A 25,537-nucleotide genomic window follows, 5' to 3' on the forward strand; every position below is an offset into this window, starting at 1 on the left:
CCACGTTGGTTAAGCCAGTCTTTACGCAACTGTTGGTATTCTCTTAAGGTTATATCAGTTCGGTTGATTACGGGTCCCTTTAGATCAAGGTCATCATCATCAACAGGGTACGTCCAACCATTGGAAAAATGTGCCATGATGGTCAGGCACGATCACAAGATGAGAATTGACACTTATGTAACTAAACTTTACTCCTTTCTTTTGGTCCAAATTTTTTTTTTTTTTTTTTTTTTTTTTTAACACGAAAATCGAGGAAGCACAACTAAGATCTTATAAAAAGTACCCACTAACAGGGGATTCGTGGGTGATTAGAAAAATTACCTCCCGTTCAAGACGGGCGACGACCTTTGTAGACGACCCGGGCCACTCTTCCCTCAAGTGTTCGAACCCGAGGCTTAGTTGGATTTTCGGTTACAATTTATAAGAGCCCTCCAATTTAGGGTCAAAACAAAAGAAAGTACTAAAAAGTCTAAGTCTCTCCTCACCAAAATAAATACAAAAAAATAAAAACAGTAAATTTCTTCTTTTGAGGTCCTCCTCCTTGTTGCGCCTCCTCTTCAGCTCCTTAGTGTTCTGCACACCAAAAACAGAGAAGCAAGTCAAAGTATCCAAAATTTAAAACTTACCAAAAATAGAACTTTCCAAGATTAGAAAAAATTTAAAACTTAGTCCCCGGCAGCGGCGCCAAAAACTTGATGGGCCTAGAAAGGTTACCCTAAATAGGTCTACACCCGCAAGTGCACGGGTGTCAAGTTGTAATAATTTCCGGTAAGACCGGTTCGTTCCTCAGAGACTAAGTGAAACCTATTCTAAGACTTGGAAGTAATAAGATTGTAAAATGATTTGGTTTTGGTTTTTAAAATAAAATAAATAAAATATTAAAATAAAATTACGGAAATGAAAATGAACTCAAATGGGGAGAGGAGTCTAGGGTTTAGGATTCCACCACATAAAATCACTTTTAGAAACAAATACTTAAAATGGCTAATTCTCTTTTTTATAACTCAGAATTTCGGATAATGAACTATCCTAATTCCGGGAGATGTTTTCGTTAAAACCGAATAAAACATAACAATGTAATCATTTTATTTTAAATAAATAAATCTCTAAACTACTATTTATCAATTAATAAGTATGAACCGTCAAATGATTTAACATAAGCACGATGCATCAAATCGAAAAGTATAAATAGTGAAAAGAAAATCTATTTATCAAACTAAAACGAATTAAACTATGAAGCATTAATCAAGAGTTAATCAATAAAAATTATATCTCTAAAAGGTCAAAAATGGGTTTCATCGTAAAACCCTAGATGGAGAGTCTTAGCTAATCATGATCGAGATTTAAATAAATATGAATAATAAAAGAGAATGGAAGAAAACTTATCTTTTTCGCTATTTCCAAACCAAACAGGGCCTTAGGGAAATGATTTCCTTCTGTTATTCCCAAAATTCCGCCAAACAGACCCTTAGGGAAAACTATTTTCTCGTCTTCCCGGAAACGATTTCCAGGTGAGAAAATAATTTTCCTTCCCTGGTTTTTCTTCTCCTTCTCTGTTTTCTCTTTCTTTTTCTTTCAATCTTCTCTCTTTTTCTCTCTAATGAACACAGAAACTCTCTCTTAATCTTTATAACCGAATATGATGAAGAAAGAAGAAAAAATAATAATGGAGTTTTATAACTTTAATTAAATCTCTTTCTCTCTCTACAATTCAAGAGCTTCTCTCTTACTAACTCTTTCAATCTCTCCTTCTCTCTCTCACAAAGAGAAGAGTCAAAAGAAAAAGAAACCTAACAGTAAACTCTCAAACTCTTTCTCATTCTAGCTCTCGGTTATACTTTAATGGCCGAATGGAGAGATGATTCTCCTCTTTCTCTCTGTCTTTCTCTGTCTCTCTCACTCTCTGATTTTGCTATAGGTCGAGCTCGAGAGGATCAATCCCCAAAACCGAGATAATCCATCAGTTGTTCTTCTCTGTTTTTTTATATTCCATGGCCGACTCCCTCCAATATAGCATAAAATCTCCATTGATATATATCTCTTTCTTCCCTTCTCTCTCTAACAAAATCCGGTTAAAACCGAATCCTTTCTTTTCTGACCGAGCATGTCAAAGAGAATATCTCTCTTTCCTTCTTGATCATCTCTCTCGGTTGTATCTTCTATTAAAAGAAATTGTCTCTCTGTTCATATTAGAATCCAGCGAATAATGTTTATCCAAAATAAAAACCGAATTTCTCCTTCATCTCTAACCAAATCTTCCCATGATATCTCTTCTTATCCCCTCTCTGTTGTGAAGAAATCTCCATTAACCGAGTTACCTAATCAGTATATCTCTTGGTTTATAAACTTTGTTCTTTCTCTCACTACTGTATTGTGTTTCCTAAGTGAGAATTGAGGAGGTAAGAGAGAAGCAAGTATTATCCCTAAAATAAAAGATCTCACCCACAATTTTGGTGCCAATCAAGCATGCTAGCTGGGTGTGACGTGAGAGAAAAGAGAGGAAAGGACCCAGCTAATCAATTAGCTAGTACATTTGAGAAGATCCGTTGTAGCAGGGATCATCAAGTTAGTGTGCACCCGAGTAGATTGACCGTGGGATGGAAGATGACGAACACGTACGACCTTGATCCTCCCGGACTACCTTATACACTGCATCGCGCAACATGGAAGCATCCCTTGGTAAAAATCCCGAATATCACTTACTGACCGAAGGTAGCCCGAAAACGTCCAGATGAACCGTGTCTCCCACTAGATCTGTGCCACGTGTCCTACAGTTGACTTGGTTAACCGATTTTGAACCAAACTTTGACTAACTACAGTTTTGTCATCCGTGCTCCGATTCGACTTCCGTTTTCGCCTATTGATTCGTCTCGGACTCTACTTTTCAACCGAGCATCAACATTAACCACAATTACCAGAATGCCAAATGACCAAAATGCCCTCAACACGTCTTTCTCTTGTTTTTAACCATTTTCCGTGCTCAATTGCATAGAAACCACCTGAGTAAGAGAAACAAGCAAATCATCAGAGTAACCGCTCGAAAGTGACTAACTAACCCGAGTTAAGAGGTCTAGATGGGACATTTTCATGTCTCATCAGACACTCCATAAGCAATGGGAGTTTCTCCGCCAACTCCACAGGGCCAGACATGTGTTCAAACCGAGACATCTACGGTGTTTGTTCCAAGGGGATCATCACGTGTACTAAAGTCGAATCCAAAATATGCTAATGCGATGGATCATTTGTTATTGACAAATAATGGCGCGCTAGAGCATTTTGATGAAGCGATACAGGATGAGGACTCAAGCAATTGGGAGCTTGCCATGAAAGACGAGATGGACTCACTGGTGCAGAACGACACATGGGTGTTGACAAAATTACCAAGAAGTAAGAAGGCTTTAGAGAACTAGCGAGAATAATAGTGAAGGGGTTTCAGTAAAAATCAGGTATAAACTACAATGAAATATTCTCCCCCAGTTGTGAAGATGACAATAATCAGAGTGATCCTTGGTCTAGTGGTTTCAGAAAATATTTTCCTTGAACAACTAGATGTAAAGACAACATTTCTTCATGGAGACCTTGATGAAGAAATTTACATGAAGCAACCAACTGAATTCATTGAAGGAGGAAAGGATGAGATGGTATGCAACCTTCAAAAGAGCATGTATGGTTTAAATCAAGCCCTAATGCAATGGTATAAGAAGTTCGACAACTTCTTGCTAAGGAATAACTACTCATGTAACGCAGATCATTGTCGTTGTGTCAGAAGGTGTAATTCTAGTTACATCATTCTATTATTATATGTTGATGATATGTTAGTGGCTGTAACATCTGTCCATGAAATCAAGAATTTGAAAGATCGATTGACACATGAATTTACCATGAAAGGTCTTGGTGAAGATCGACAAATTCTTGGCATGAGAATCATCAGAGACAAGTCTAAGGGTACACTTATGCTCAGTCAAGCTGAATACATTGAACGGATTCTGAATAAGTTCAATATGGAGGGAGCCAAACCAGTCGGCATGTCATTTGAAAGACACCTCAAGCTTTCCAAGTTGGAGAGTCCCGTGCCAGATGTGGAGAAAGAGTTTATGGCAGGTGTGCCATATGCATCGGCCATTGGGAGTCTTATGTACGTTATGGTGTGCACAATACCAGATATTGCCCATGTAGTGAGAATAATGAGTAGGTGTCCTAACAATCCTAGTAAGCAACACTTGGAAGCGGTGAAGTGGATTCTCAAGTACTTGAGAGGTTCCACTAATGTACCTTTATGCTATGGACGAGGAAATCATATTTTAAGCAGATACGTAGATGCAGACTTCGCAGGTGACCTTGATAAAAGACGAAGTACAACTGAGTATGTTTATACTTTGGGATCAACTGCAGTGAGTTGGAACTCGCGGTTACAGAAGCTGGTGACACTGTCAACAACAGAAGCAGAGTATGTAACAGTGGCAGAACCAAACAAGGAGATAATATGGTTGAAAGGTTTATTAGTAGAGTTGGGGCATGAGAAGAAGAATAGTATTTTGTACAGTGATAGTCAGGGTGTTATTCATCTTGCCAAGAACTCAACCTATCATGCAAGGACAAGACATATAAATATTCGTTACCATTTCATCTGGTCGCTTCTGGAATGATGATGACCTATTATTGAAAACGATTCTTGGTTCGAAGAATCTAACAGACATGTTAACCAAAGGGGTCACAATTGAAAAGTTGATGCTCTGCAAGGCTTCAGTAGGTCTCTAGGTCCGAGAGAGTCGGATAGCCTCATAAAAAAAGTTGTGTTAGCACTAATCTAAGTAGAAAGATGAAAGTGGATATTCTACAACTCCAAGTCATAGATTTACTTGACCCCAAGTGGGAGATTGTTATGTTGTGGGGTCAAATAGTTTAAGCATGTGTTTTTCTCACCCTTCTGTGATGGAAGAAGGAAAGTCTTTGAAATGATTTCCTCCCTTGATTTGAGGAGGAAATTGTATCTCATGCATTTAACGAAATGGGGTGAGTAAAGACTTTGTTGCCAAACACTAATGGCTTGTATTGATCACACAGGTGAATGAAAGCTATAAATAACCATCCCATTCTCAAGTTTGATCATCCCATCTAAAGTCTCCTTTGTATAAGTGAGAGAGTAAAAGAGAGTTCGAGATCAACAAAGAGCTTGTAAGTGTGAGGATGAGAGAGTTGTAGTGAGATATTTTATAACTAGGGAGTGGACTAGTCTTTGTGTACGGTAACTCGGGTATGTTATAACTTCAAATTCATAGCGGATTAGTTTGGTGCGGCTGAAAAATAACGTAAGACTTGCTCCGAACCTCTGTTAATCTTTCTTGTCATTATTCTTTATTTACTTCGTGGTTATGTTCTATTTATTCACCATTGCATCCAAGATCCTAGTTTTCCGCATTAGAGAAAAACTCTAATTAGACTGACCATTTGGAGTGGTTATTTTTCTCAACACTTTCTGTTTCGTCTTCTGATATATGATGAACAAGAACAAGTAAAATCTAATGATGAAGAAGTAAGATCATTTAATGATCAAGAAGAACAAAATGAACAAAGTGATGAAGGAGAAGATGAGATTCTAATGAACCCTCACGAAAAGTTAATCACTTGAGCGAGAAATCTGACACCGATGATGGCAGTGATGATGAATCAGATTCGGGAGACGAAGATATGTCCTCTCCGAAACCCAAACCAGCTCCAACAAAACCACCTTCCAAACACCCATCTGAGGAGGAGGACGAATCTGATTCTGAAGATGTGGAGAAAAAACCTCTGAAACCTGAACAAGAGAAAACTGTCATGAGTCCTGTTAAAGCAAAACCAATATCCTCCAAACACCCATCTCAGAGTGATAAAACAAAGCGGAAGCAAAAAAGAAGAAAGTTGATGGTGCTGGCGGAGATAATGATGAGGAGGGGGAACAAGTTGAAGAAAGAAAAAAACCTAAGAAATAATTCTAGAGATTGTGGAGTGAAGAAGATGAGCTTGTTATAATGAGGTCTATACGTTACTACAAAAAACAAGGTCAGGAAGTAACCTCTAATCTTCAAAAATTTCTAGACAATATTAAGGGATGTCGCATATATATTGATGTTTATAGGGATCAGTTAGCAAACAATATTAAAAAGATAAAGAATAAATTTCTAAACAATTATCGAAAAGGAAAATTCACTTTCATGAAGAGGTCTGAAGCTTTTGAGCTTACGAAAGAGATATGGGGAAGTCAAGAAGGAAATAACAATAATGATGGTGTTGGTGGTAGTACGCTTCACCCTAGTATGTTATATTATAAAAAATATATTACTAATATTATAATATATTACATAACGATATAATAATACATGATAATGGTGTAGTTCGAATGGACTTGATTTCATCGTCGTAAACAACGCAAGTTGGATCAGCCACGCTTCACATTTTTCTGAAATATTAATATATTTTTGAAATATTAATGATAATATGTTATTTCAAATGATAATGATAATAATAAATTCGTTGTTCTGTATTAACTTATCTTACTATTATGATTATCATTATTAATATTAAATTATTATTCACTTAATTATCAATTAAATTAGCACTGTTTCAGTTTAGAAATACCCGACTTTTTTTTGTGGACAAAGTTGGTTTTAATTTTTTTAAAAAATCCTTCACATAATTTACAAAAGAATAAGTCCATGCACTAAGTCCGCAGACATTTCTTGACAAAAAGAATGTTCCAGACATTTACAGATTTTTGAAATGTCTACGATTGTATCCTCCAAACATTCACGGACTTTGAAATATATATGATTGAATGCCGCAAAATTCGCGAACTTTCAGATATCTTTAGTTCAATATCGCGGACATTCATAGACCTTTAAATGTTTGCGAATGTTCGAAGTAACTACCCTACCCCGAGTAGGGAAACATTGTCGCTTCAATTTAGCAACGGATATGTTCCAATTAAACGTTCTCACACTGTGCTTAAACTTACTTATTGCACACAACTTATTTAGGACATCCTAAAATGTCTCATCAACATCCAAGATTTTGGTCTTCAAAATCCTGGATGGCCTCCTCCACCACTACATCTCTCCATGTGGAAGGGTCGTTGACAAACCTGCCATTGTCAGTGACCACCACTTTTTGTGTTATTAAGAAATGTATTTCAAACTCTTCTAATTACTCATAAATTGAATACGACATTGTTGCCACAAATACAACTTTTTATCTTACAACTTGAACTTACATGTCTACACTTTTGTTATCAAACAAAGAATACAACTTAAATGATTTGAACACCTAAGAATTATCACAAATATCTAACAAAAGAAAAAAAAACTTATAACATTATACAAATTTAGACGCCACCAATTGTTATATATATATAAACATTACGAATGGAGGAATTTAGTGAGGAAATACCTGAAAACGAGATTAGTAAAAGAGGATATGTAAGATAACAGAAGAAGTTGGGAGACAACTGATATTAATGTGCAGATAATGAGTGTAGTGGTATTTAGTGTTAATGTAATAATGGATCTCATTGGTCCGATGACCTCAATTAAACATGCATCACGAGCACGACCATAATTTATCATGACGTCTGTCCCATCTAGTACTCATTCTATCTATTTTGTATGATATATGTTCCGGCGAAAGGGGAGGTCCCCTTCACCGGAACATATCGACTGATGTGGGGGGAAATTCCAAAACCAGAAAAAGTGGATCGACTGGGTTGGGGGTTTTCCCAAACTAGGAGATCTTTGTCTAAGGGTTGTGTGTTCCCCATATCTTTTAGATAAGAAGTTCTTCATAGTTCTTCTCCACACAGAGGGGGTCACCCCCTTCGCAGAAATCGGGAGAAAGTAAATGTCTGTTATGAGCGAAGGTGATATAGTAAAGTGAATACTTGCCTAACTCTCTGAGTCAAAAAAAAGGTAATAAGGTACTTGCACCATTTGGTCGTCTGGGGAGAGAAAGTAATAATGTACATGCACCCTTTGGTCGTCTTGGAGAAGGAAATTGATATTGCCTGCCTAAGTGTTTGCTTGACTTATGTTGCACCAAGAAAGAAATTAGTGTTCCTTGTGGATGGCTTCTCAAGAGTTAGTATGTATGAGAGAGAAATACTGCATCTGTTGATTTTTTCCGTGGAAAATTAGATTACAATCGTTATAAGTATGTATGAGAGAGAAAATTGATTGTTTGTTTTAGAAGATAGAGCGCTCGTTCTCTATGATGTACGAGAGAGAATAAAAGTGAGAGAAGATAAAAAATAAGGTAGTCGTCCCTTTTCTAATGGACTTTTCCTTGTGGTGCAGTGTCCTTTGATTAGTTGTCGCCTTGAATAGTGATAACGCCTGTAAAAGATATACCAGGGGAAAGAATCGTGCGAGAGTTATTTGGTCAACTGTCATCTTGAATATGGATATCGGTAACGCCTTCAAGCGACATATTGGCTGGAGAGAGAATTGTGTAAGATGATCATGACGAACGTTCTTCTCGCTAAAAAAATAACGACAAACTTCAGTATTGACCTTCTATCTAGTATACGAGTCTAGATACTTATTAGGACGACGACACATCTGCGGACACAAACATTTTCCCGTTACTCTGGGTGCCTAAAGGTAAATGGGTTAGGTCCATTTATATTTTAATTTATGGGCGCGGTTAGTGCATAAGGCCATTAATTGTAGATTTTTAAAAGCGCCATCGATTTAGGATTTTGTCCCATACAAAGTGGTAAGGTTTTTGGTCCTCAATCTCTTTATTGTTTGACATCGGACTTCAAGAGTCATTACATTTACATGGCGTTGCTGCACCATGAATATAATATGAAACATCACGAATTGAATGCCCACTATAACCGCCGTCTATTATTACCTTTATTTTATTCATTGTCTTGATTACACTTGGTAATTCTTGATGATAAACTGTTACCACCAAAATTCGATCTCAAAACTTCATGAGCATGAGAAGAGAGATCCAACCACTATAGCTATGGGGGTGGCTTTGTATCAAACCTATGCATTCTGAAAAAAAGCATTAGTTAAAAGGAACTATGGTGCCTATAGCCAAATGAGGGTGCCTATAGAATTGTCTTCTACACACGTATGTATACGGTCATTCAGATACGAATGGCAGACATTTTATCGTGGACCGTATTGGGGACGAAGCTGCTACTGAATTTGACGAGAACGAGAGGGTTTTTTTCTATTGCGTACTCGTACTCTCTCTCTCTCTCTAGAGAACGAAACGCAGTTTAGTTTGATCAAAACCCTAATCTTTCAAGCTTCATTGATTCATTTGATCTTCGAAATCCAGGGCTAAGTTAACTCGTCTTGTGAAATTTGCCCTAATTTCTTAGCTGATTTATCCATGAATTGGTTAGTGTTTCTTGTTTTCATTTGTAAGAATATACTTAAATCTACTTGTTTGAATTAACTCTATTGGTTGTCTAATGTTAATGAATTTGAACTATATGACTGGAATTTGGTTTTAAATTTTTACTCTTGTATAATTAAAATCTGTTCATTTTGTATTATCCAGGGTTTTGTTGTGATTTTCTCACTCTAGATATGAAATCCATGATTTGTAGGGTTTCTTGAAAGAATTTGAGGGGGTGTTGTTGAATCATGGGGAGCGCCGAGGGGGATTCAACGTCTAAGGCGTCAAAACCATCTAATTCACAGGTCAATTTATTCTTCTCCTCTCTCTCTCTCTCTCGATATATATATACTATTTTTCATATCAGTTCCATTTGAATTCCTCTACTCAATTACTTGTGTTATTGCTGATGTTATTCTTCAGGAACAGCAGCAGCAACCTCCAGCGACTACTGCTGCTGCAGTTTATCCAGATTGGTCTGGATTTCAGGTGGTTTCTTTACTGGATCTGTAATCTTAGTAACACTTTTTTTTAATGGCAACCTAAAGGGCATTTTCTATTGTTAACTTTTCTCTTATCTGTTGTTCATTAAAGTTGGTTTTGTTTTGGAAATAGGCTTATTCCCCGATTCCACCACCTGGATACTTTCATTCATCAGTTGCATCGAGTCCCCAAGCTCATCCTTATATGTGGGGAGCTCAGGTATGGCTTTAGTATTTCAATAGTCATATGTAACGTTGATGAGTAGATTGAAGAGACATTTGTTTATTTACGTAATGGTTTAATTTGATAAATCTTATCTCATGGCTGCTCATCATGGTATAAATTCTATTGATAAAAAAGGTAACTGTGAATGGGAAGAAAGAAAAACCTATTACTTTTTTTTTTTTAATAAATTCTCCAGATTTCTACCTCGGTTATATCAGAAGGGTCCTCTAGCTCAATGCCCCAAAACTCCACAGTATGGTGGTGGGTTTCCCTTAAACATCTGACCTCGGTTTGTCGTGCAGTTGTTGTAAAACATTCAATCTCTTTATGCAACTTAGTGTCTTTGTATGAACCAAGCTTGAGTGCTTCTGCATCACTTTCTTTGTAGTTGGTGTGGGTATTGAAGCTAATGCTTCATCTGCATATGGAATTGGTGGTCAGTTTGGTATCTTCTCTACACTTGATAAAAAGCAGATTTACTGTTAATGATAGGTCTTGGAGTATATTTTCAAGAAAACAAGAAGTGTCTAGAATATCTTTGCAGAAAATACCTATATGCATTGGGCTTTATTTGTCATTAGCAGAAGGTTAATTTAGTGACTCCTATCTGGGGAGGGCGCTTCTCTTAGGAATTACTCTGGGTAGCTAGTGGTGCTTAATTTGTTCATTTTTCATCATTTTGTTGATCGCTCTCAGTATGACGTATGACGAGCAATATTGTGGTTCTGCTTGACTTCTGATAATATATTGGAAAGTTAAAAATATAAGGCAGCTTACTTCTGTATTCTGTTACCATTAGTTGTCGCTTATGAAAGTTATGGTCTTTGCAGCATCTTATGCCTCCATATGGGACCCCACCACCTCCATATTTAATGTATCCCCATGGAGGAATTTATGCTCATCCATCTATGCCTCCGGTACTGCCTTTATCTTATCATGTCTAAGAGGTCGCATTGCTCAATATGCAATTGTCTATTATGCTAATCCATGGTGACACTTAAATTTTACACAGGGGTCACTTCCTTTCAGTCCTTACGCTATGCCGTCTCCAAATGGCACTGCTGAAGTTTCTGTGAGTGATCCAAATCTTAGTATTATCTGTGACTCATAAGACCTGCATTGCTTTGAATATGTGAAGAGTAACGTGAGATTTTCTATATAGGGAGCTATGCCTGGTGGTGCCGAAGCAGATGCCAAGTCATCAGATGGCAAAAGTCCACTCAAGAGATCAAAAGACAGTTTAGGCAGTTTGAATATGCTTACAGGCAAGAGCAATAATGAAATGGGTAAAACATCAGGAGCTTCTGCTAATGGAGCTTATTCCCAAAGGTGTGCTAAAATTTCTTCGCAGAGAACCATGAAAAATTTATGATCTCAAATAATTATAGTGACTAATCTGGTTGGTACATGAATCAAAACCTGAAATCTGCAGTGCTGAGAGTGGTAGTGGAGGTTCAAGTGAAGGAAGTGATGCCAATTCCCAGAATGTAAGTTATTCAGTTTTTGCGACTTGACGCCGTGGTATTTATATTGCTCTAATTATCAGTATTGTTTTCTTTAGGCTAGGTATTAGTGGGTCGGAGTAAAGGTCACTGAGGAGGTAGTAGAAGCCTTTAATTATATATCTTACTGGGTATTTTCTTTAGGATCAAGTGAGCTCTATGACCAGGATATAGTTAGACGATGATGGTTCATAAATGTCTTTTTTTCTTCATCTGTATCCCTATGTGAAGAGACCCGTTCTTTTGGTGGCTTGAAACTTGTTTGGGGACTGGAATTCGTCCAGAGTATGATTTTCTACTACTCAAATCAGTTACGTACTTATGTGCCGTGCCCTTTGTATGAATGCATAATTTGTTCTACACACTTGATGTAACATGTTTTTGACCAAATCTGGCACCGTGCTGTTGAGGGTCAAATTGGTATTTTCTAACAATATGCTCAATAGCAGGAGGCCCTAATAAGCAAAAGTTGGATAGCTTTAAGTGCTGATCTGACATGAACTTTGACGATGTTCAAAGAACCTAAATATTGATTTCATTCTTTATGTCCAGATATGCCATATTCATACTTTTATCTCTTTTGCAGGATTCCCAACAGAAGGCACACAATGGAAAAGATGAAGGTATACTCGTAATTGATTCATAGGTCATCATGGCTATAATCATCGTTGTTATAGGTAACAAAATTACCGTTATTTTCCTTTCAGGTGAATCATCTCGAAATGGCAGTTCCGCCCCTGGCTCCCGTAATGAAGTATCTGGTACTCCACAAAATTCGGTATTGAATCCAACAATTCCTATGATGCCCATGCCACCAGCTGCTCTTCCTGGAGGTGTTGCTGGTCCAACCACCAACTTAAATATCGGGATGGACTATTGGGGAGTTCCAACTCCATCAGCTATTCCTCCAGCACGTGGGAAAGTCCCTGCACCTGTTACTGGAACAGTGGTTCCTATGGGTGGTGGTCCAGCTGAGCATTGGATACAGGTTATACATAATCTTGGACTTAGCTGTGAGGTTTTATACATTTTACCATCTTTATGTAGGGCCATAATTGTTTTTTGCTATAGGTCAATTTAGAAGTGATGACATAGAGCATTTATTTATGGTCAGTGTTTCATTCTCCTGCAGCTCTGCTGCAGTTTGTATTTACATTCTTAAGTATAAGGTATTCAGCAAATCTTAATGGCTCGAACTGTAAACACGAGGATTGGATCCTAGATTTTAAGGGGTTGCAGAACTTCCGTCCATCTCTATTTATCTAGGAATTTTACTTTCCCCAGCATTTATGGCGGGCTTGAACGTTTCGGCAACTAATGTCTTCCCATTAATTACTCTTTAGTCAATAAGCTTGAGAATAAAGCTCTCCTTTTTTGCCCAATCATTTTTGTTTTCTGCACAATTTTCATTAGAAAAGAGGTAAAGAAAATAATCTTCACGAGGTTGTTCCTCTTTTCTCTGTATTTTGCATTGGGAGAAATCTCTTTACGACTTTTGTCACGCTATTAAAGTTGCACTGGTTGTTTTATGACTTATTCATGTTCTTACGCTTGGAAATTTTACAAATAAAGAGTTATAGCCTTCAAAGGATATTATTAATTATCATCTTCGATATTACGCTGCAACTGGTTAAGGAGGTCATTTGATGATGAAAGACACAGTTTCCCCTTCACATATAAAGTAAGAAATAGGTACTGGTTTTAGTATGGTGCTCAGCCAATTTTGACCTGTGTGACTGGGGGCCTATTCAATTACCAAAGACGTCAACTCTTTCCGTTATTGATCGCCGTGAGTCATACCACTTGAGACCCGGCCTTGTCAGCTCTTTCAACCTGATAAAAGACACCCCTTTCTTCTGAATTTGAGTTAGAAAATGATGATTGAGACATGCATTCAGAAGTACTATTGTTTATTTCTTTTCGGCTTACTGTCAACACCTACCTGTGAACATTTAATACGAGTACATAGACAAACATTTCCAAAGAACGAAAAGAAAATGCACGGACGAGGAACTATTACAAGGGCATGCTTCTACTTGTAAAAGTTATCTGACTATGTTATCTTTTATGTACTTCCTGCTAATGCACCTTATGTTGACTTCAGGATGAAAGAGAACTTAAAAGGCAGAGAAGAAAGCAGTCAAACAGGGAATCAGCCCGTCGTTCCAGGTTACGTAAGCAGGTACGATGTGTGCCATTATATGTTTTTATTCTCGCTCTGTCTGGCGTCGTTTTCTTCATGGTTTGTTGACTCTTGACTTGTTGCTGTGAGTTTCAGGCCGAATGTGAGGAGCTCGCTCAACGTGTAGAGGTTTTGAAGGGCGAAAACTCCAATCTCAAATCAGATGTTAGTCGTATGAGAAGCGAGTATGAACAGCTTCTCTCCCAGAACACGTCTCTCAAGGTGGAGTATATCTAGCAGTTGCTTTTTCTGAAGTAACCTATATTTTCATATTATATTTACAGTTTTATACAATATACATACTATATTATATTATATAATATAAGATCGAAGTTTTCAATAATTCTTGTGACTGTAGGAGAGGCTTGTCCCATTTTCTGATTCTACACGATGCATGCCACAAATTTTAAAAAGGAAAGCATCAAGTTTTAGTGAAAAGAAAATCTGAAATTGAACCTTGCAAACAAGAATCATGGCCAGTGCTAAGTATGTGGGGATGAGATCGACGCAGCCACGCAGGATCTACTACCCCATGATCTCGACCCCCAGTCGGGATCGACCGCCTTAGAAACTATTTATATATATATATATATATCTACTAATTATATAAACAAAAGAACCGGAGTTGTTTTTAAAGCTGTTGCACAGCAAGCTGTTGCTATTACAACTTCAGTAAACTGCTGCATTCACTTCTACTGCCATAAGTTGTTACATCTACTTCACTGCAGCTGTTGTTTCTTAGCTCCTTTACAGCAGCAGCTCGTTATCTTTCTTTCTTGTTAAGAAGAAGTCTCTCTCTCTCTGTCTCTCATGTGAAATACTTCACTTGGAGGTAGGCATGAGGACTGGCTCAGTTACCTCGAGTCCTGATCTGATCCAGGAGTTACTCGGGTGGGTCGGCCGAACTACTTAGGGTCTGCGTCTGTGCATAAACTCTATCCCCTCGCATACAACAACATTATGGATCTCACTTCCAGCTTTAAGATAGTATTGCGATTTCATATTTAGCATTTCACAACGGAACCTTAATATACCAAGATTTTCGTAAATTTCTAAAGGATTATCAGCTAGTTTAGTGGTTAACAGAAGAATTTTCAGTTGACTCCTAAAATATTTAATAGTTTACCTTTTTGTGGATATAATCGTTTGAGTTTAGGTATATACTGTGCATTAATGATGGAATATATACACACACACACACATATATGGCTAGGAAAGGGTTTTCAAACGTCCTGGTGCCCAAAATGTTTTACCAAAGAGGTGCAAAATGAACGTGGTAGCGTACCACATACGCTTTCCTGCACCACATACCAGAGAGATCCCCTTGTGACATTGGTCTCTGTCTCGATTATACTTGTTCCACATTGACGTGATTCTATGATTGCATCATCTGATTCCTTGCATCCCTTTGTTTGAATAGTATCATATGGTATAGTATCCCAGTATTTCTCACTGTTACCCTTTTCTTAAAAGTTCCATGTTACTCGAGAGTCAGAGAGATAGACAGACTAGCTCTACCATCGAAACCTTTTTCTTGAAATTATTCACGAGCTGTTGTTTTGCAGGAGAGACTTGGAGGAAACCCCAAAGGATCCGAAGTCAGGAATGAACAATATTTGAGCGACAAGGATCAGCAAGTAGGGGAATCATTGCAGAGTGGCCACTGAAATGTGTGGTACACTGATTCGGAGACCCGTATATATGGGCAGACTCTAACCCATTAGTAGAATGATGTTCAAAATTCATTAAAGCTGAATTTTCTAGTCACCGTGTCGGTTTATACTTGTGACTTTTTCTTGTCATTTCGACCAATATTTAACTGTCAGGGGTGTATGCGGCCACAGTAGCTGGGAACCTTTGTGCTTCTCTGCTGCAGTGAGCTTGACAGCTAATATTTTCTACTGTCTTTGTACTATTTTATGGTGTATGTTTTGTGTACTGTAGGAGAGAGAACCAATAATCTATAGGTTTGTGTGTTTTGATTAAGTAGGTCTTTTTTTTTTCAGTTGGAAGACTTTTCTTTTCCTGTATGTCATGTATCCACTGAGCAACGAATGATGCTAAATTTGTCTAATCTGTCGATTAGTGCTTTATAGAACCTATGAGTTCCCTTACAACATTTCAATTTCAGAATTTGATTATTAGTTGATGCTTCGTCAAATATTATATATTTTCTTAAACATGACATTTTGACTCTAGACTTTCTGTGCAGGAAGCAGGGGGCAATAAAGTATGCGAACTTCTAATTTGATTTACTATAACATTCTTTTTTTATCCTGGTATGAATTATGATTTCAACAGCAACATAGCAGCTCAAATTCGAATGAGAAGTATGTTCTAAATCTCAAGTTAGATCAGTTAGTTGGATAAGTTTTGTGACATAAGTTCCAAAATGCTGTCTCCTATACTTGGAATTGTTACCAGTGCTAGTATCACACAGGTTCGAATGGAGGTTAGTAGCATTGAAGCAAGCAGTCGTGAACATCCTGATTTCTTCGATCTTGTGTCGAAATTAATGGGCATTGGGGCGATTGAAGGAACCAGATTGAGGGTTCCCGATGAAGGTGGCGAGGGTGGTGATGGACTTGCAGTAGCAGCTGGCCCATTATTTGGACTCGATATACAAGTGGGTGAAGGAAGTGTAGTTGTGTTCTGTTCAGATTCTGAGAGAAGCACTCCATCTATCCCGTGACATCTGATTGACATCACGGCAGTGCAGATATTAGGGCTAGTAATCCGAACATTATTGAGACGAAAGCTTCTCCTTCCACCATTAGAAACTTGAAGCATGAAGTTCTGTTTCGAGGCTGGGATCAACGAACCAGTAGGAAAATGTTCCAAGTAGTCGAATAGCAGAGGAGAAGGAATTGAGTGTCTCGACAAAAACTCACCAACTGCATTTTCCGGTATTGAAATCTTCGATAAAGTCCGGTCATGGGGCATCAAGAATGTGACGTTATCTGGTAATCTATCTAATGGCACCATTTTTAGCAACATCACGAAGCTGAAATAGTTAGCTTTCTGCATCTCTCTGGTTGCAACAATAACATCGTCATTTCTCAAAGCACCCTTTGCAACATAAAGTGACAAGAGCAAATTGATCAACAAGATCAAATGATTTTGGTAAGTTGCCATGGACTCTCTTACTATGACTGAAGTTGTTCTTACTCTGCTTTCTCTATTTTACACCTCGGGTTATATCGTTTTATTTTATGCCTGTGTAAGTTAGTTTGGCCATGCATCTCTGCTTTTCTAACGACTGGGTTCTCATTTGTCATGCATGATCAAGATTTTTATTGGGTAGGTTTTACATCTATACAAGGTTCACAGTTTTTCCTTGTTAAACTGTTGAAGTCTCATTTAAATGCAACACAGTAGTACATTTAGGTAGGTCATATTTTATTATGCAAATCATTGTTGGTGTAAGAATCAAATCAAAATCATGAAAATAGAAAATTGTGCAAAATCTGAAAGTGAAAAGAATAATAATTTTTATTCGAAGTTTCAAAAAAAAAGAAAAATAATTTTGGGGCTATAAGAATAATTTGTATTGTCAATTTGCTTATGTTAGTGAATTATGTACCGTTATGCAGTTTCATTCGTGTTCTTAAGTAGGGGTTGTCTTTTTTTCTCTAACTCATGTTTGAATTATGACTCGTGATCTGAATTGACTGAAGACTCAACATGCTTGTTTTTGTCCGACTCTTGACGTATACTGTAATTTGGGCATTTTGGGTCCATTTAAGTTGAACATAAAATAAGTTTGGATTGTAGCCTGATTCCTTGAATTACCAAAATGACTATTGTGCCTCTGACTAGGATAAGTTAGATTGGTAGGAGTCAGACCCAGGCAATTATTTAATATTCCAAAATCAACAGTTGTGATTGATATAAATCTATTGTTTCATTGTTTATGTTAGTTCAGGGTCGTTATCAAGTCGACGATTGTTCTGCTATGTGAATACATGGAATAGTCCCACATGGAGAAGGAAGTGTCATGACAAAGAATACTTGGATGCGCACAACTTAATACTATTGAAGAGAGAACTGGGGCAACCGGAAATTGCGACATGAGACTGAAGCCTATTCCTGTGGCAATGAAAACGGAATAAAAATTGATCATAAATGGTAAAGAAGGTATTTACTTTATCATTCCTGCAACATCCATTGTTGCAGATTTTCCTGTATTTGTTTACTTATTTCATCATGATTAATTTTGGTAATTGACCTCCATTATAGGTCTCTTGCCGTCTTGCGTGTTGTACTTGTGACAATAATACAATCATCTTATGACCAAATCCTAAAACATTTCCCACTCCACAACCAAAAAACGTTAGGGCTCCAAAACACTACAACAGAACAGTTGTATTTACTGCCACAGCTCATGCTAGGTTCTTAAACTAGCTGATACTCGGTTGGAATCCCTCTAACTTGACCAGGAATCACATGTGAGTTGTTTTGTCGCGGATCAGATGCCAAGTCAGCTTATAGTGGTGGTCGGTTTATTCTCAAGTGGTTTAGTGGGTTAAGGATTTCTGGGTTGAATCCTACAATGTTTAGCTCTTTGTGTTATTTCCTAGTTCCTACTTGTGCTTCTATATGGTTGGTCGTCTGCTTCAACACTCTTAAGAGAATGAAGAGGACTTTTTATAAAGCCCGAACCAAGTTATCACGAGCCAAATGAATCTTGGTCTGGAAGTCTATCTACAACATTGCGCGTGGTTGGGTAGTAAATCTGTTATGCATTGCTGCCATCGTACAATGCGTAGTTGCACAAAATTTCGACCTAGAATCAATTCATCATTTTCACACTTCGTTATGTACAGGATGCATTTTGGCCTGTTGAACTAAAAATGTTAGTTTTCAACAGAAAAAAAAAAAAAGCTGAAAATTTTAGTTTCTTTTGCCAACTTTCCTACACGATGAGTGAAAAATGAGAAGGGAAGCCGGAGAAAATTCGATTATCATTTCAGAACCTTTAGTTAGGGTCATAGAAGGAATGACGGATCTCTAAAAAAAAGAAAGGAATGACAGGACAAAATAAATTACCATCGGTTGAGGGAATACTAGTAAATATCAAAAGGTCATAAGAACAAATCCACAATGCAATATTCAGTGCAAAAAGCCAGAGATTTTGCGACATTTGGGGACCTAACTCCTGTCACCACAAAAGCAGGTGTTAGATAATACTTATTGTTCATAGATGTTTTCAGTAAGTTCTTTTCCATATATCTTATGAAGTTTGGATCGGATAGTCTTGGTCGTTCCATATATCTTATGAAGTTTGGATCGGATAGTCTTGGTCGGTTTCAACATTTCCAAAAGCACTATGAAAAAGTTACTTTCAGTACCCATCTAAGTGTTTTCAAAGTGATGGAGCACTTGAGTTGGCTAAGGAAGAATTTCAGGCTCATTCGAACAAATGTGGTATTCTATTTAGAAGTTCTTGTCCTTATACTTCAGAGCAAAATGAAAAAGTTGAGAGAAAGAATAGCCAAATCACTTAAGTGGGAAATACTTTGCTATTCGAAAACTTCCATGTCTAAGCACTTCTGGTTTCATGCCTTTGATACTGCTTATTATCTCATGAACAAAACACCCAACAAGATACTTTCATTTTAAACGCCCTATGAGGTGGTGTTTCATTATCTTCTCAACTATTCTATGATTAAAGTATTTGGATCAGTTTGTTACCTATATGTATGAGATGTCAGGATTGAAAAACTAAGTCATAGGTCTGCCAAATGTGTGTTCATTGGGTACAACAAAGAATATGTCTATTCAACAAAAAAAATAAAGAATATGTCTATAGACATGTTATATTTGATGAGTCCTCATTTCCATTTGCTCAAAAAAACCACTCCCATCTCTACTTCATCCCCATACAAGGATTAGTTTATATCTCATCAGTGATCCTAGAATCCACAACACATAGACGATAACCCATAAGAAGAAGAATAGAACCAATCGTAATCCATGAGAAATCTCAATGATTATGTTTTAATTTTGTATTCAATTACTTTTTGGGATTGTGAAGTGGGAGTCTAGAAAGTTGTATTTAGCTACTAAACAATTTTAGTTTCGAATAAAAATTTCTTTATCTGTTCACTAATTATCGGCGCCAGACGACCGATATCCGGTTTGCCCGACTATTAAAGCGGTCACGGACGAGCACTTTCTTGGAGAAAATTCTGAAATGTCCGCTTGTCTTGTCCGAATGTCCGAGTGGACACTTAGGACTTGTGCCCGTTCCGCCGGATCGGTTGAGTTAATGTCTGTTTCCCGCCTCTCCGGACCGATTCCCACCCCTAAGCCTGAGGCCTTGAGCTATAATCCGGTGATTTTCTATAAGAGGTGATCATCTTCTAGGGATTATTTGGGTAAGTTGTTCATCTTTTGGGGACCAAAATGAAATTAACCAAAAACTATATTACTGTCTTAAGAGCGCACCAAAATATCAACAAAAAGGAATCTTCACCAAATTATTTGGTGTCTTCAAATTTTTGAACCCACACCTTCCAGGGATTATTTGGGTAAGTTGTTCATCTTTTGGGGACCAAAATGAAATTAACCAAAAACTATATTACTGTCTTAAGAGCGCACCAAAATATCAACAAGAAGGAATCTTCACCAAATTATTTGGTGTCTTCAAAATTTTGAACCCACACAGAAAATTCTAAAAGCCACAGCAAATCACTATTCATCACATCAGATTTCATTTTTTTTTATCATTTTTAACCCTCATTTTTTAAATAAAATAAATTAACTATTAATTTATTAAAATAAGGGTTATTTCCCTAATAGCCCCCAACTTTGTGACCAGCTTCCCGCTTGGCCCCCTACTTTACGAGAAATACTCATATGCCCCCCTTCCGTTATAACACCGTTACTCTCTCTCTCTTCCATTTCTTTTCTCTCTCCTCCAACATGTTTTCTCTCTCTGCCACCTCATTAAAATCAGCCACATCATCGTCTTCACCGGCAGGGTCGCCTGCCGGTCTGTTCATCACGGACATACCCAGATCTGGGTCTGTTCGCCTGATCTGGTATGTTCGTGATTAGGGGTGAGTAGCGGTCGGTTGCCAATCATTTAGAGACCGGCTGAAGCCGAACCAATCAATGGCGGTTTGGCTAGATCACCGGCCGAAGCCGAGCCGATCAAATTGCCAGCCGACTTCGTTCGGCCCGGTTCGGTTTGGTTCGATTGACTTTGGTTGGTCGGTCCGGAGAACACAATAAACCAAATAAAACATGAGAAAAATGAAATTATTGAAAATGATAATGTTTAACAATGTAATTCCAATCAAAACGTAAAGAGATAACGTATTAGGCACAAAATAACTAAAATCTTTCAACAACCATATATCTAAGTTCAATTGTCTTGTAACCGTCATAGACACATAAATAACTTAAAAAGATAAATTCCATGCACAAAGGTCAAACAAGTATATAAAACTTGAATAGTGGTGTATTAGTTTGATGGGAGATTGAGAGCTTTGATGTTAAGACTTCACACCTTACAGGAGGCGGCAAGAAGAATAGTTGAAAACTATATTAAATTAGGTTAGATTTTAACCTTTTCACTTAAGGACAAAACAAATAGAAACTTGTAATTCAATGGAACTCTTTATTCTATTAAAGGTTTCAATCCGTAGAATATTCATTTGTTAATTTCCAATCCCTATTTACTATTTAGTTTCAACTTTTAAATACTTATTTTTAGTATTATTTTATACAATATATATATGTATAATAAATATATGTAGTTTGGTCGGTTCGGTTTTGGCGGTTTTCAACATCCCAAGCCGAAGCCAAACCAAACTTTGATCGGTTGATCGGTTTTTCAGCCGAGCCGAATATTATTCGGTTCGGCCTAAAAACCATTCGGTCTGGTTCGGCCTAGTTCGGTCTGGTCAGTTCGGCCGATCGTTGCTCACCCCTATTCGTGATGAACAGACCTAGCTCCGGCGAAGGTTTCCCTTCGTCGGAGTTTAGAGAGAGAGAGGAGAGAGAATTTTTTAAAAATTTTTTTTTTAGAGAGAGAGGAAAAAAAAATTTGAAAGTCGCCGGCCGGTGAAGACGATGATGTGGCTGGTTTTAATGAGGTGGCAGAGAGAGAAAACATGCTGGAGGAAAGAGAAAAGAAATGGAAGAGAGAGAGTAATGGTGTTATAACGGAAGGGAGCCATATGGGTATTTCTCGTAAAGTAGGGGGCCAAGCGGGAAGCTGGTCACAAAGTTGGGGGCCATTAGGGAAATATTATTAATATGAGAGTTAAATTATAAATTAGGATCATTACGATATCTTATTGTTTTATGGGGACCAAATAAAAATATTTTACGAAGACCAAACACAAATATTAAAATGAGTAAAAGGAAATAGAAGAAACAACTAAAAAATGATGAAATGTTAATTTAAAACTGAGGAGCCCACATCTCACCAAAATGGTGGGATGCAACAGTGATCGTTGTTCATGGCATAGGAGATCTTTGGTGATCTCTCCGCTGCCATTGGGCGTCTCCTCCCGTTGGGGCTAGAGGTGGGAATTTGCCCACGAGCCCGCACCTGTCCACAGGCACCCGAGCCCAACGAGGACCATGAACGCCCGTGCCCGTCTCGGGCATAACCCGCCCAGCCCGCCAAATTTTGGTGGACGGGCATGGGTTAAAACCTCTACCTGCACCCGCCCATGCCCGTATCCACTTAACATCGCCTAATGATAACAAACCAAATTACATCAACTTTTTGGCTTGATGAAGCCTAACGTTTCATGTTGCTAGGCCTAGTTAAGATGGTAAACAATATATTTAAGGGCAACCATACGAACCAATGAATTGTTTTGCAATGACCCAAGAGAATTCCTAGTAGGTTACTGAAGTAGTGTTTGGCTTTGAAAGAGCAGGGAGAGGGATAAGTTTATATTATATCTCATGAAAATTCTTCATTAATTATTAATGATGAGATTAAATTTCTAAAAAGAACAATACAAATAATGTCTAATTTTAATCCCAAATTGCCTCTTTAGAATTAGGAAAGGTGTTTGGAGACTTTACAAAAAGAGATGAAAAAGTGAATTTTTTCAACCCGCCCGGCCATACCCGAATTACCCGAACTTCTTAATGGGCTTGGGCGGGTAATGAGCAAGGCGAATTTCAAAATTGCCCTCCCGATTAACCCGCTTACCCTAACAGTCATTGAAATTTCGTGTTCGACCCGCCCGGCCCGATGCTTCAAGTGCCCATGAACGCCTGTACCCGCCCAATTCCCACCCCTAGTTGGGGCTGCTCTAAAATTCTCTCAAGTTTGTATTGAAACTTCAAACTGAAGTGGTGGGGGAAGGGGGGAACCCTAAAATTCTCTACCATTAAAAGAAGGCTCAGAAGAACCCTGGCTATATCTTTAGAAGAGAAATAAGAACGAATATGAGTGAAGTACGAGAAAAAGACATGGAGTTCTTTAATAATAAAAGCAAAAAGAGAGAAGAAGACACTGTGGAGGAAAATAGGGGCGATAGGGAAGTTGTTGAAGTACGTGAAGAAGATATAAAAGGCGATAGGGAAGGTGTTCACCAACGACCGAAATGTATCGATGAAGTACCAGAAGAAGAGAGGGGAGAATATCTTGACGGACTGATGAATACTCTTCTTATTTTATCTAAAGAATGCAGGTATGGATGGATATCTAGCTAGGGTTTTATAACCTCTTTTTGTTCCTTTCTTTGCTTTTACAAATTCTAAACTATTTTCCTTTTCCCACTTGAAACCTTTAGGGTGTTAGGGAACTAGTTTCTAGGGTTTCAGTTTCTCTTCGCCTTTGATTGTTTTTCCTAACATGTATAAATCTGAATCTTATGCCTCAATTGTCGCAAATCAGGCATCATTCATTCTGAAATCTGACTCTGCATCTAGTTAGCTTCTATCCCTTTAATTTAGGGTTTTGTGTGACAATGTCATGGCAGTTATGATGTATCAAACCTAATTGATTTCTTGTAATACAGATTACACTGTGTAAAGAGTGTTTATCATGTCTATGTTTGGATGTTGTTTCTTTATAGGCAAGTTGCGGAAAACTTTATCAATACCGTTGATGATTTGCCTCATTTGCCTCGTGGAGGCAAGGATGAAGGTCTGAAGCATATGTTTAGTAATCTAGGGAGTAAGTTGATACCTTTGCTTGACCATTTTGGACCCTTTTACCAAGGTAATGATCGATGTACCGACCAATCTAAGAAAGAAGAGATAGATAAGGAAATGAAGCATTGGCAGGTAATCTATTTAATTGTATTAACGATATGGCTGATTTTATTTTTGGTACTGTAGTATTTTTGACAATGTATATCTTTATGTTTCTTTAGGATTTAATTAGTTTATGCAATGCTAAATTGGAGATCTATCTGGCTGCTTCTTACGCATATATGCCTAAAGTTTATTCGATTGTTAGAAAATTAGAGAAGGTATTGTTAACCTCAACTCTGTTTTCTTATAACATCTATGTGTAGTTTGTTATCATCTTTTTGTGGTCGTCTGCCGTGTCTGAGTTCAGTTCTATGAACAGACGGAAGATGTTGAGAAGGTGGTTGAATATCTTGCCATTGTTGATGATGATGACGTAAAAAATGGAGTCTGGTATGAGCTGGAAAAATGTGAAGAGAATTTTGTGGAAGATGAAGAAGAATTAGAAGACACTGAAGAGAGCTTTGAGGTAATACAAGAATAGGTTTTATTTCAAAATGAAAACTGCTTTTGGTGTGTGAGATTGCCAATTTTATTTGTCATGGCATTTCTAGGGCTTGTTATTTGTGTGATTACTGTTGTTTTCCAAGAAGCAGATACGGATTTAATAGTATCAATTTGAGATCGCAGGATGTGATGGAAAAGGTGAAGGTAGTGGCTTTGGACAACCTTGATGTTTGCTCTACTGAGAGGTATGTGCACAATGTGCAAAATATTGCACGAACGATCTCAAAAGATCTAGGAAATATGCTGAAAAAATTTTGACAAGGAAGATGAGCAGAGTCAGTTGGAGGGCAGTGGTCCTGGTTTGAGATTGTGTATGAAAAAATGCTACCGAATTATTGTTGTACGAGATGATTAACTATTTGAAACTTTGCCGTCATTTTGTATCCCAAAGTAAGTGTTGTATACATCTTGGTTATATGTGGCTGACAAAGTCGGAAGGTAAATTTCCAGTCTCACCGACACTGAGGTGTATACCTTACATTGAGGACAGTTGTGCGTATAATCTGCACCAAATAGCATCAGATGTCGCTGCCAAGGTTTGATTCGCTTGAATTAAGAGTCTATTTGGTAAGCATGGGTCGAGGTCTCAATGTGGGGTGAAGGGTTAGAGTTGAGAGAGTTATCTCTAGAGAGGGCAGTAGATGGAGATCTCAATTTGGAATTGGGGATAGAGAGTTCTTTCGTTTGATTGTCATTTATTATTATGTAGAATTACAAATTTTGTTATTTGGTTGACAACTAACTTCTATAAATATAATATTCAATAAATGGTTTTGAGTTATTCTATATGAAGTCTATCCTTAAGTTAATCTTTACGTTGTCAAAATTACATTTAAATCTTTATGCTGTCAAAATGTGTCAAATCTTTTTACACATGTGTCACTTGTTGGACACCACTTGTTAAAATGTCCAGCTGTTAATAAAACAAGATAAAAATGTGAATTTGACAATGTATGGGATAATAAAGAGATTTACTCGTATAAAAGGATAAAATTGTCATTCAGACTGCATAAGG

The 25,537-nt window shown here is 37.6% G+C and overlaps 3 protein-coding genes across 5 annotated transcripts; 2 read left to right on the forward strand and 1 right to left on the reverse strand.

The window, feature by feature from the left end:
* The first annotated feature begins 8,907 nt into the window (after positions 1-8,907).
* On the forward strand, positions 8,908-15,896 carry LOC147536639 (bZIP transcription factor 1-B-like). Of its 2 annotated transcripts, none has more exons than XM_086639012.1 (13): positions 8,908-9,389; positions 9,602-9,695; positions 9,814-9,879; positions 10,006-10,092; positions 10,929-11,015; positions 11,111-11,170; positions 11,261-11,427; positions 11,531-11,585; positions 12,187-12,223; positions 12,308-12,588; positions 13,705-13,782; positions 13,879-14,004; positions 15,348-15,896. In XM_086639012.1, exons 2-13 carry the CDS (start codon positions 9,639-9,641, stop codon positions 15,447-15,449), a joined length of 1,203 nt encoding a protein of 400 aa, XP_086495138.1. In that variant the 5' UTR covers positions 8,908-9,389; positions 9,602-9,638; the 3' UTR covers positions 15,450-15,896. The 2 variants fall into 2 exon arrangements, with proteins under 2 accessions (XP_086495138.1, XP_086495139.1); XM_086639013.1 differs by having other exon boundaries at positions 9,142-9,389; positions 9,553-9,695.
* Positions 15,897-15,907: 11 nt separating this feature from the next.
* LOC147536640 (uncharacterized) lies at positions 15,908-16,956 on the reverse strand. The gene has a single exon (XM_086639014.1). The coding sequence runs from the start codon at positions 16,915-16,917 to the stop codon at positions 16,141-16,143; it is 777 nt and encodes a 258-aa protein (XP_086495140.1). The 5' UTR covers positions 16,918-16,956; the 3' UTR covers positions 15,908-16,140.
* A 6,094-nt stretch (positions 16,957-23,050) lies between these two features.
* On the forward strand, positions 23,051-25,307 carry LOC147536641 (uncharacterized). Of its 2 annotated transcripts, XM_086639016.1 has the most exons (6): positions 23,083-23,301; positions 23,345-23,450; positions 23,838-24,048; positions 24,138-24,236; positions 24,338-24,484; positions 24,646-25,307. In XM_086639016.1, the coding sequence occupies exons 2-6, from the start codon at positions 23,416-23,418 to the stop codon at positions 24,778-24,780; spliced, it is 627 nt and encodes a 208-aa protein (XP_086495142.1). In that variant the 5' UTR covers positions 23,083-23,301; positions 23,345-23,415; the 3' UTR covers positions 24,781-25,307. The 2 variants fall into 2 exon arrangements, with proteins under 2 accessions (XP_086495141.1, XP_086495142.1); XM_086639015.1 differs by having other exon boundaries at positions 23,051-23,450.
* The last annotated feature ends 230 nt before the right edge of the window (positions 25,308-25,537 follow it).

This window comes from Eschscholzia californica, unplaced genomic scaffold (assembly GCF_041429995.1).
Source record: "Eschscholzia californica isolate CP2 unplaced genomic scaffold, dmEscCali1.0.p SCAF_5, whole genome shotgun sequence".
In the NCBI taxonomy this organism is placed as follows: domain Eukaryota; kingdom Viridiplantae; phylum Streptophyta; class Magnoliopsida; order Ranunculales; family Papaveraceae; genus Eschscholzia; species Eschscholzia californica.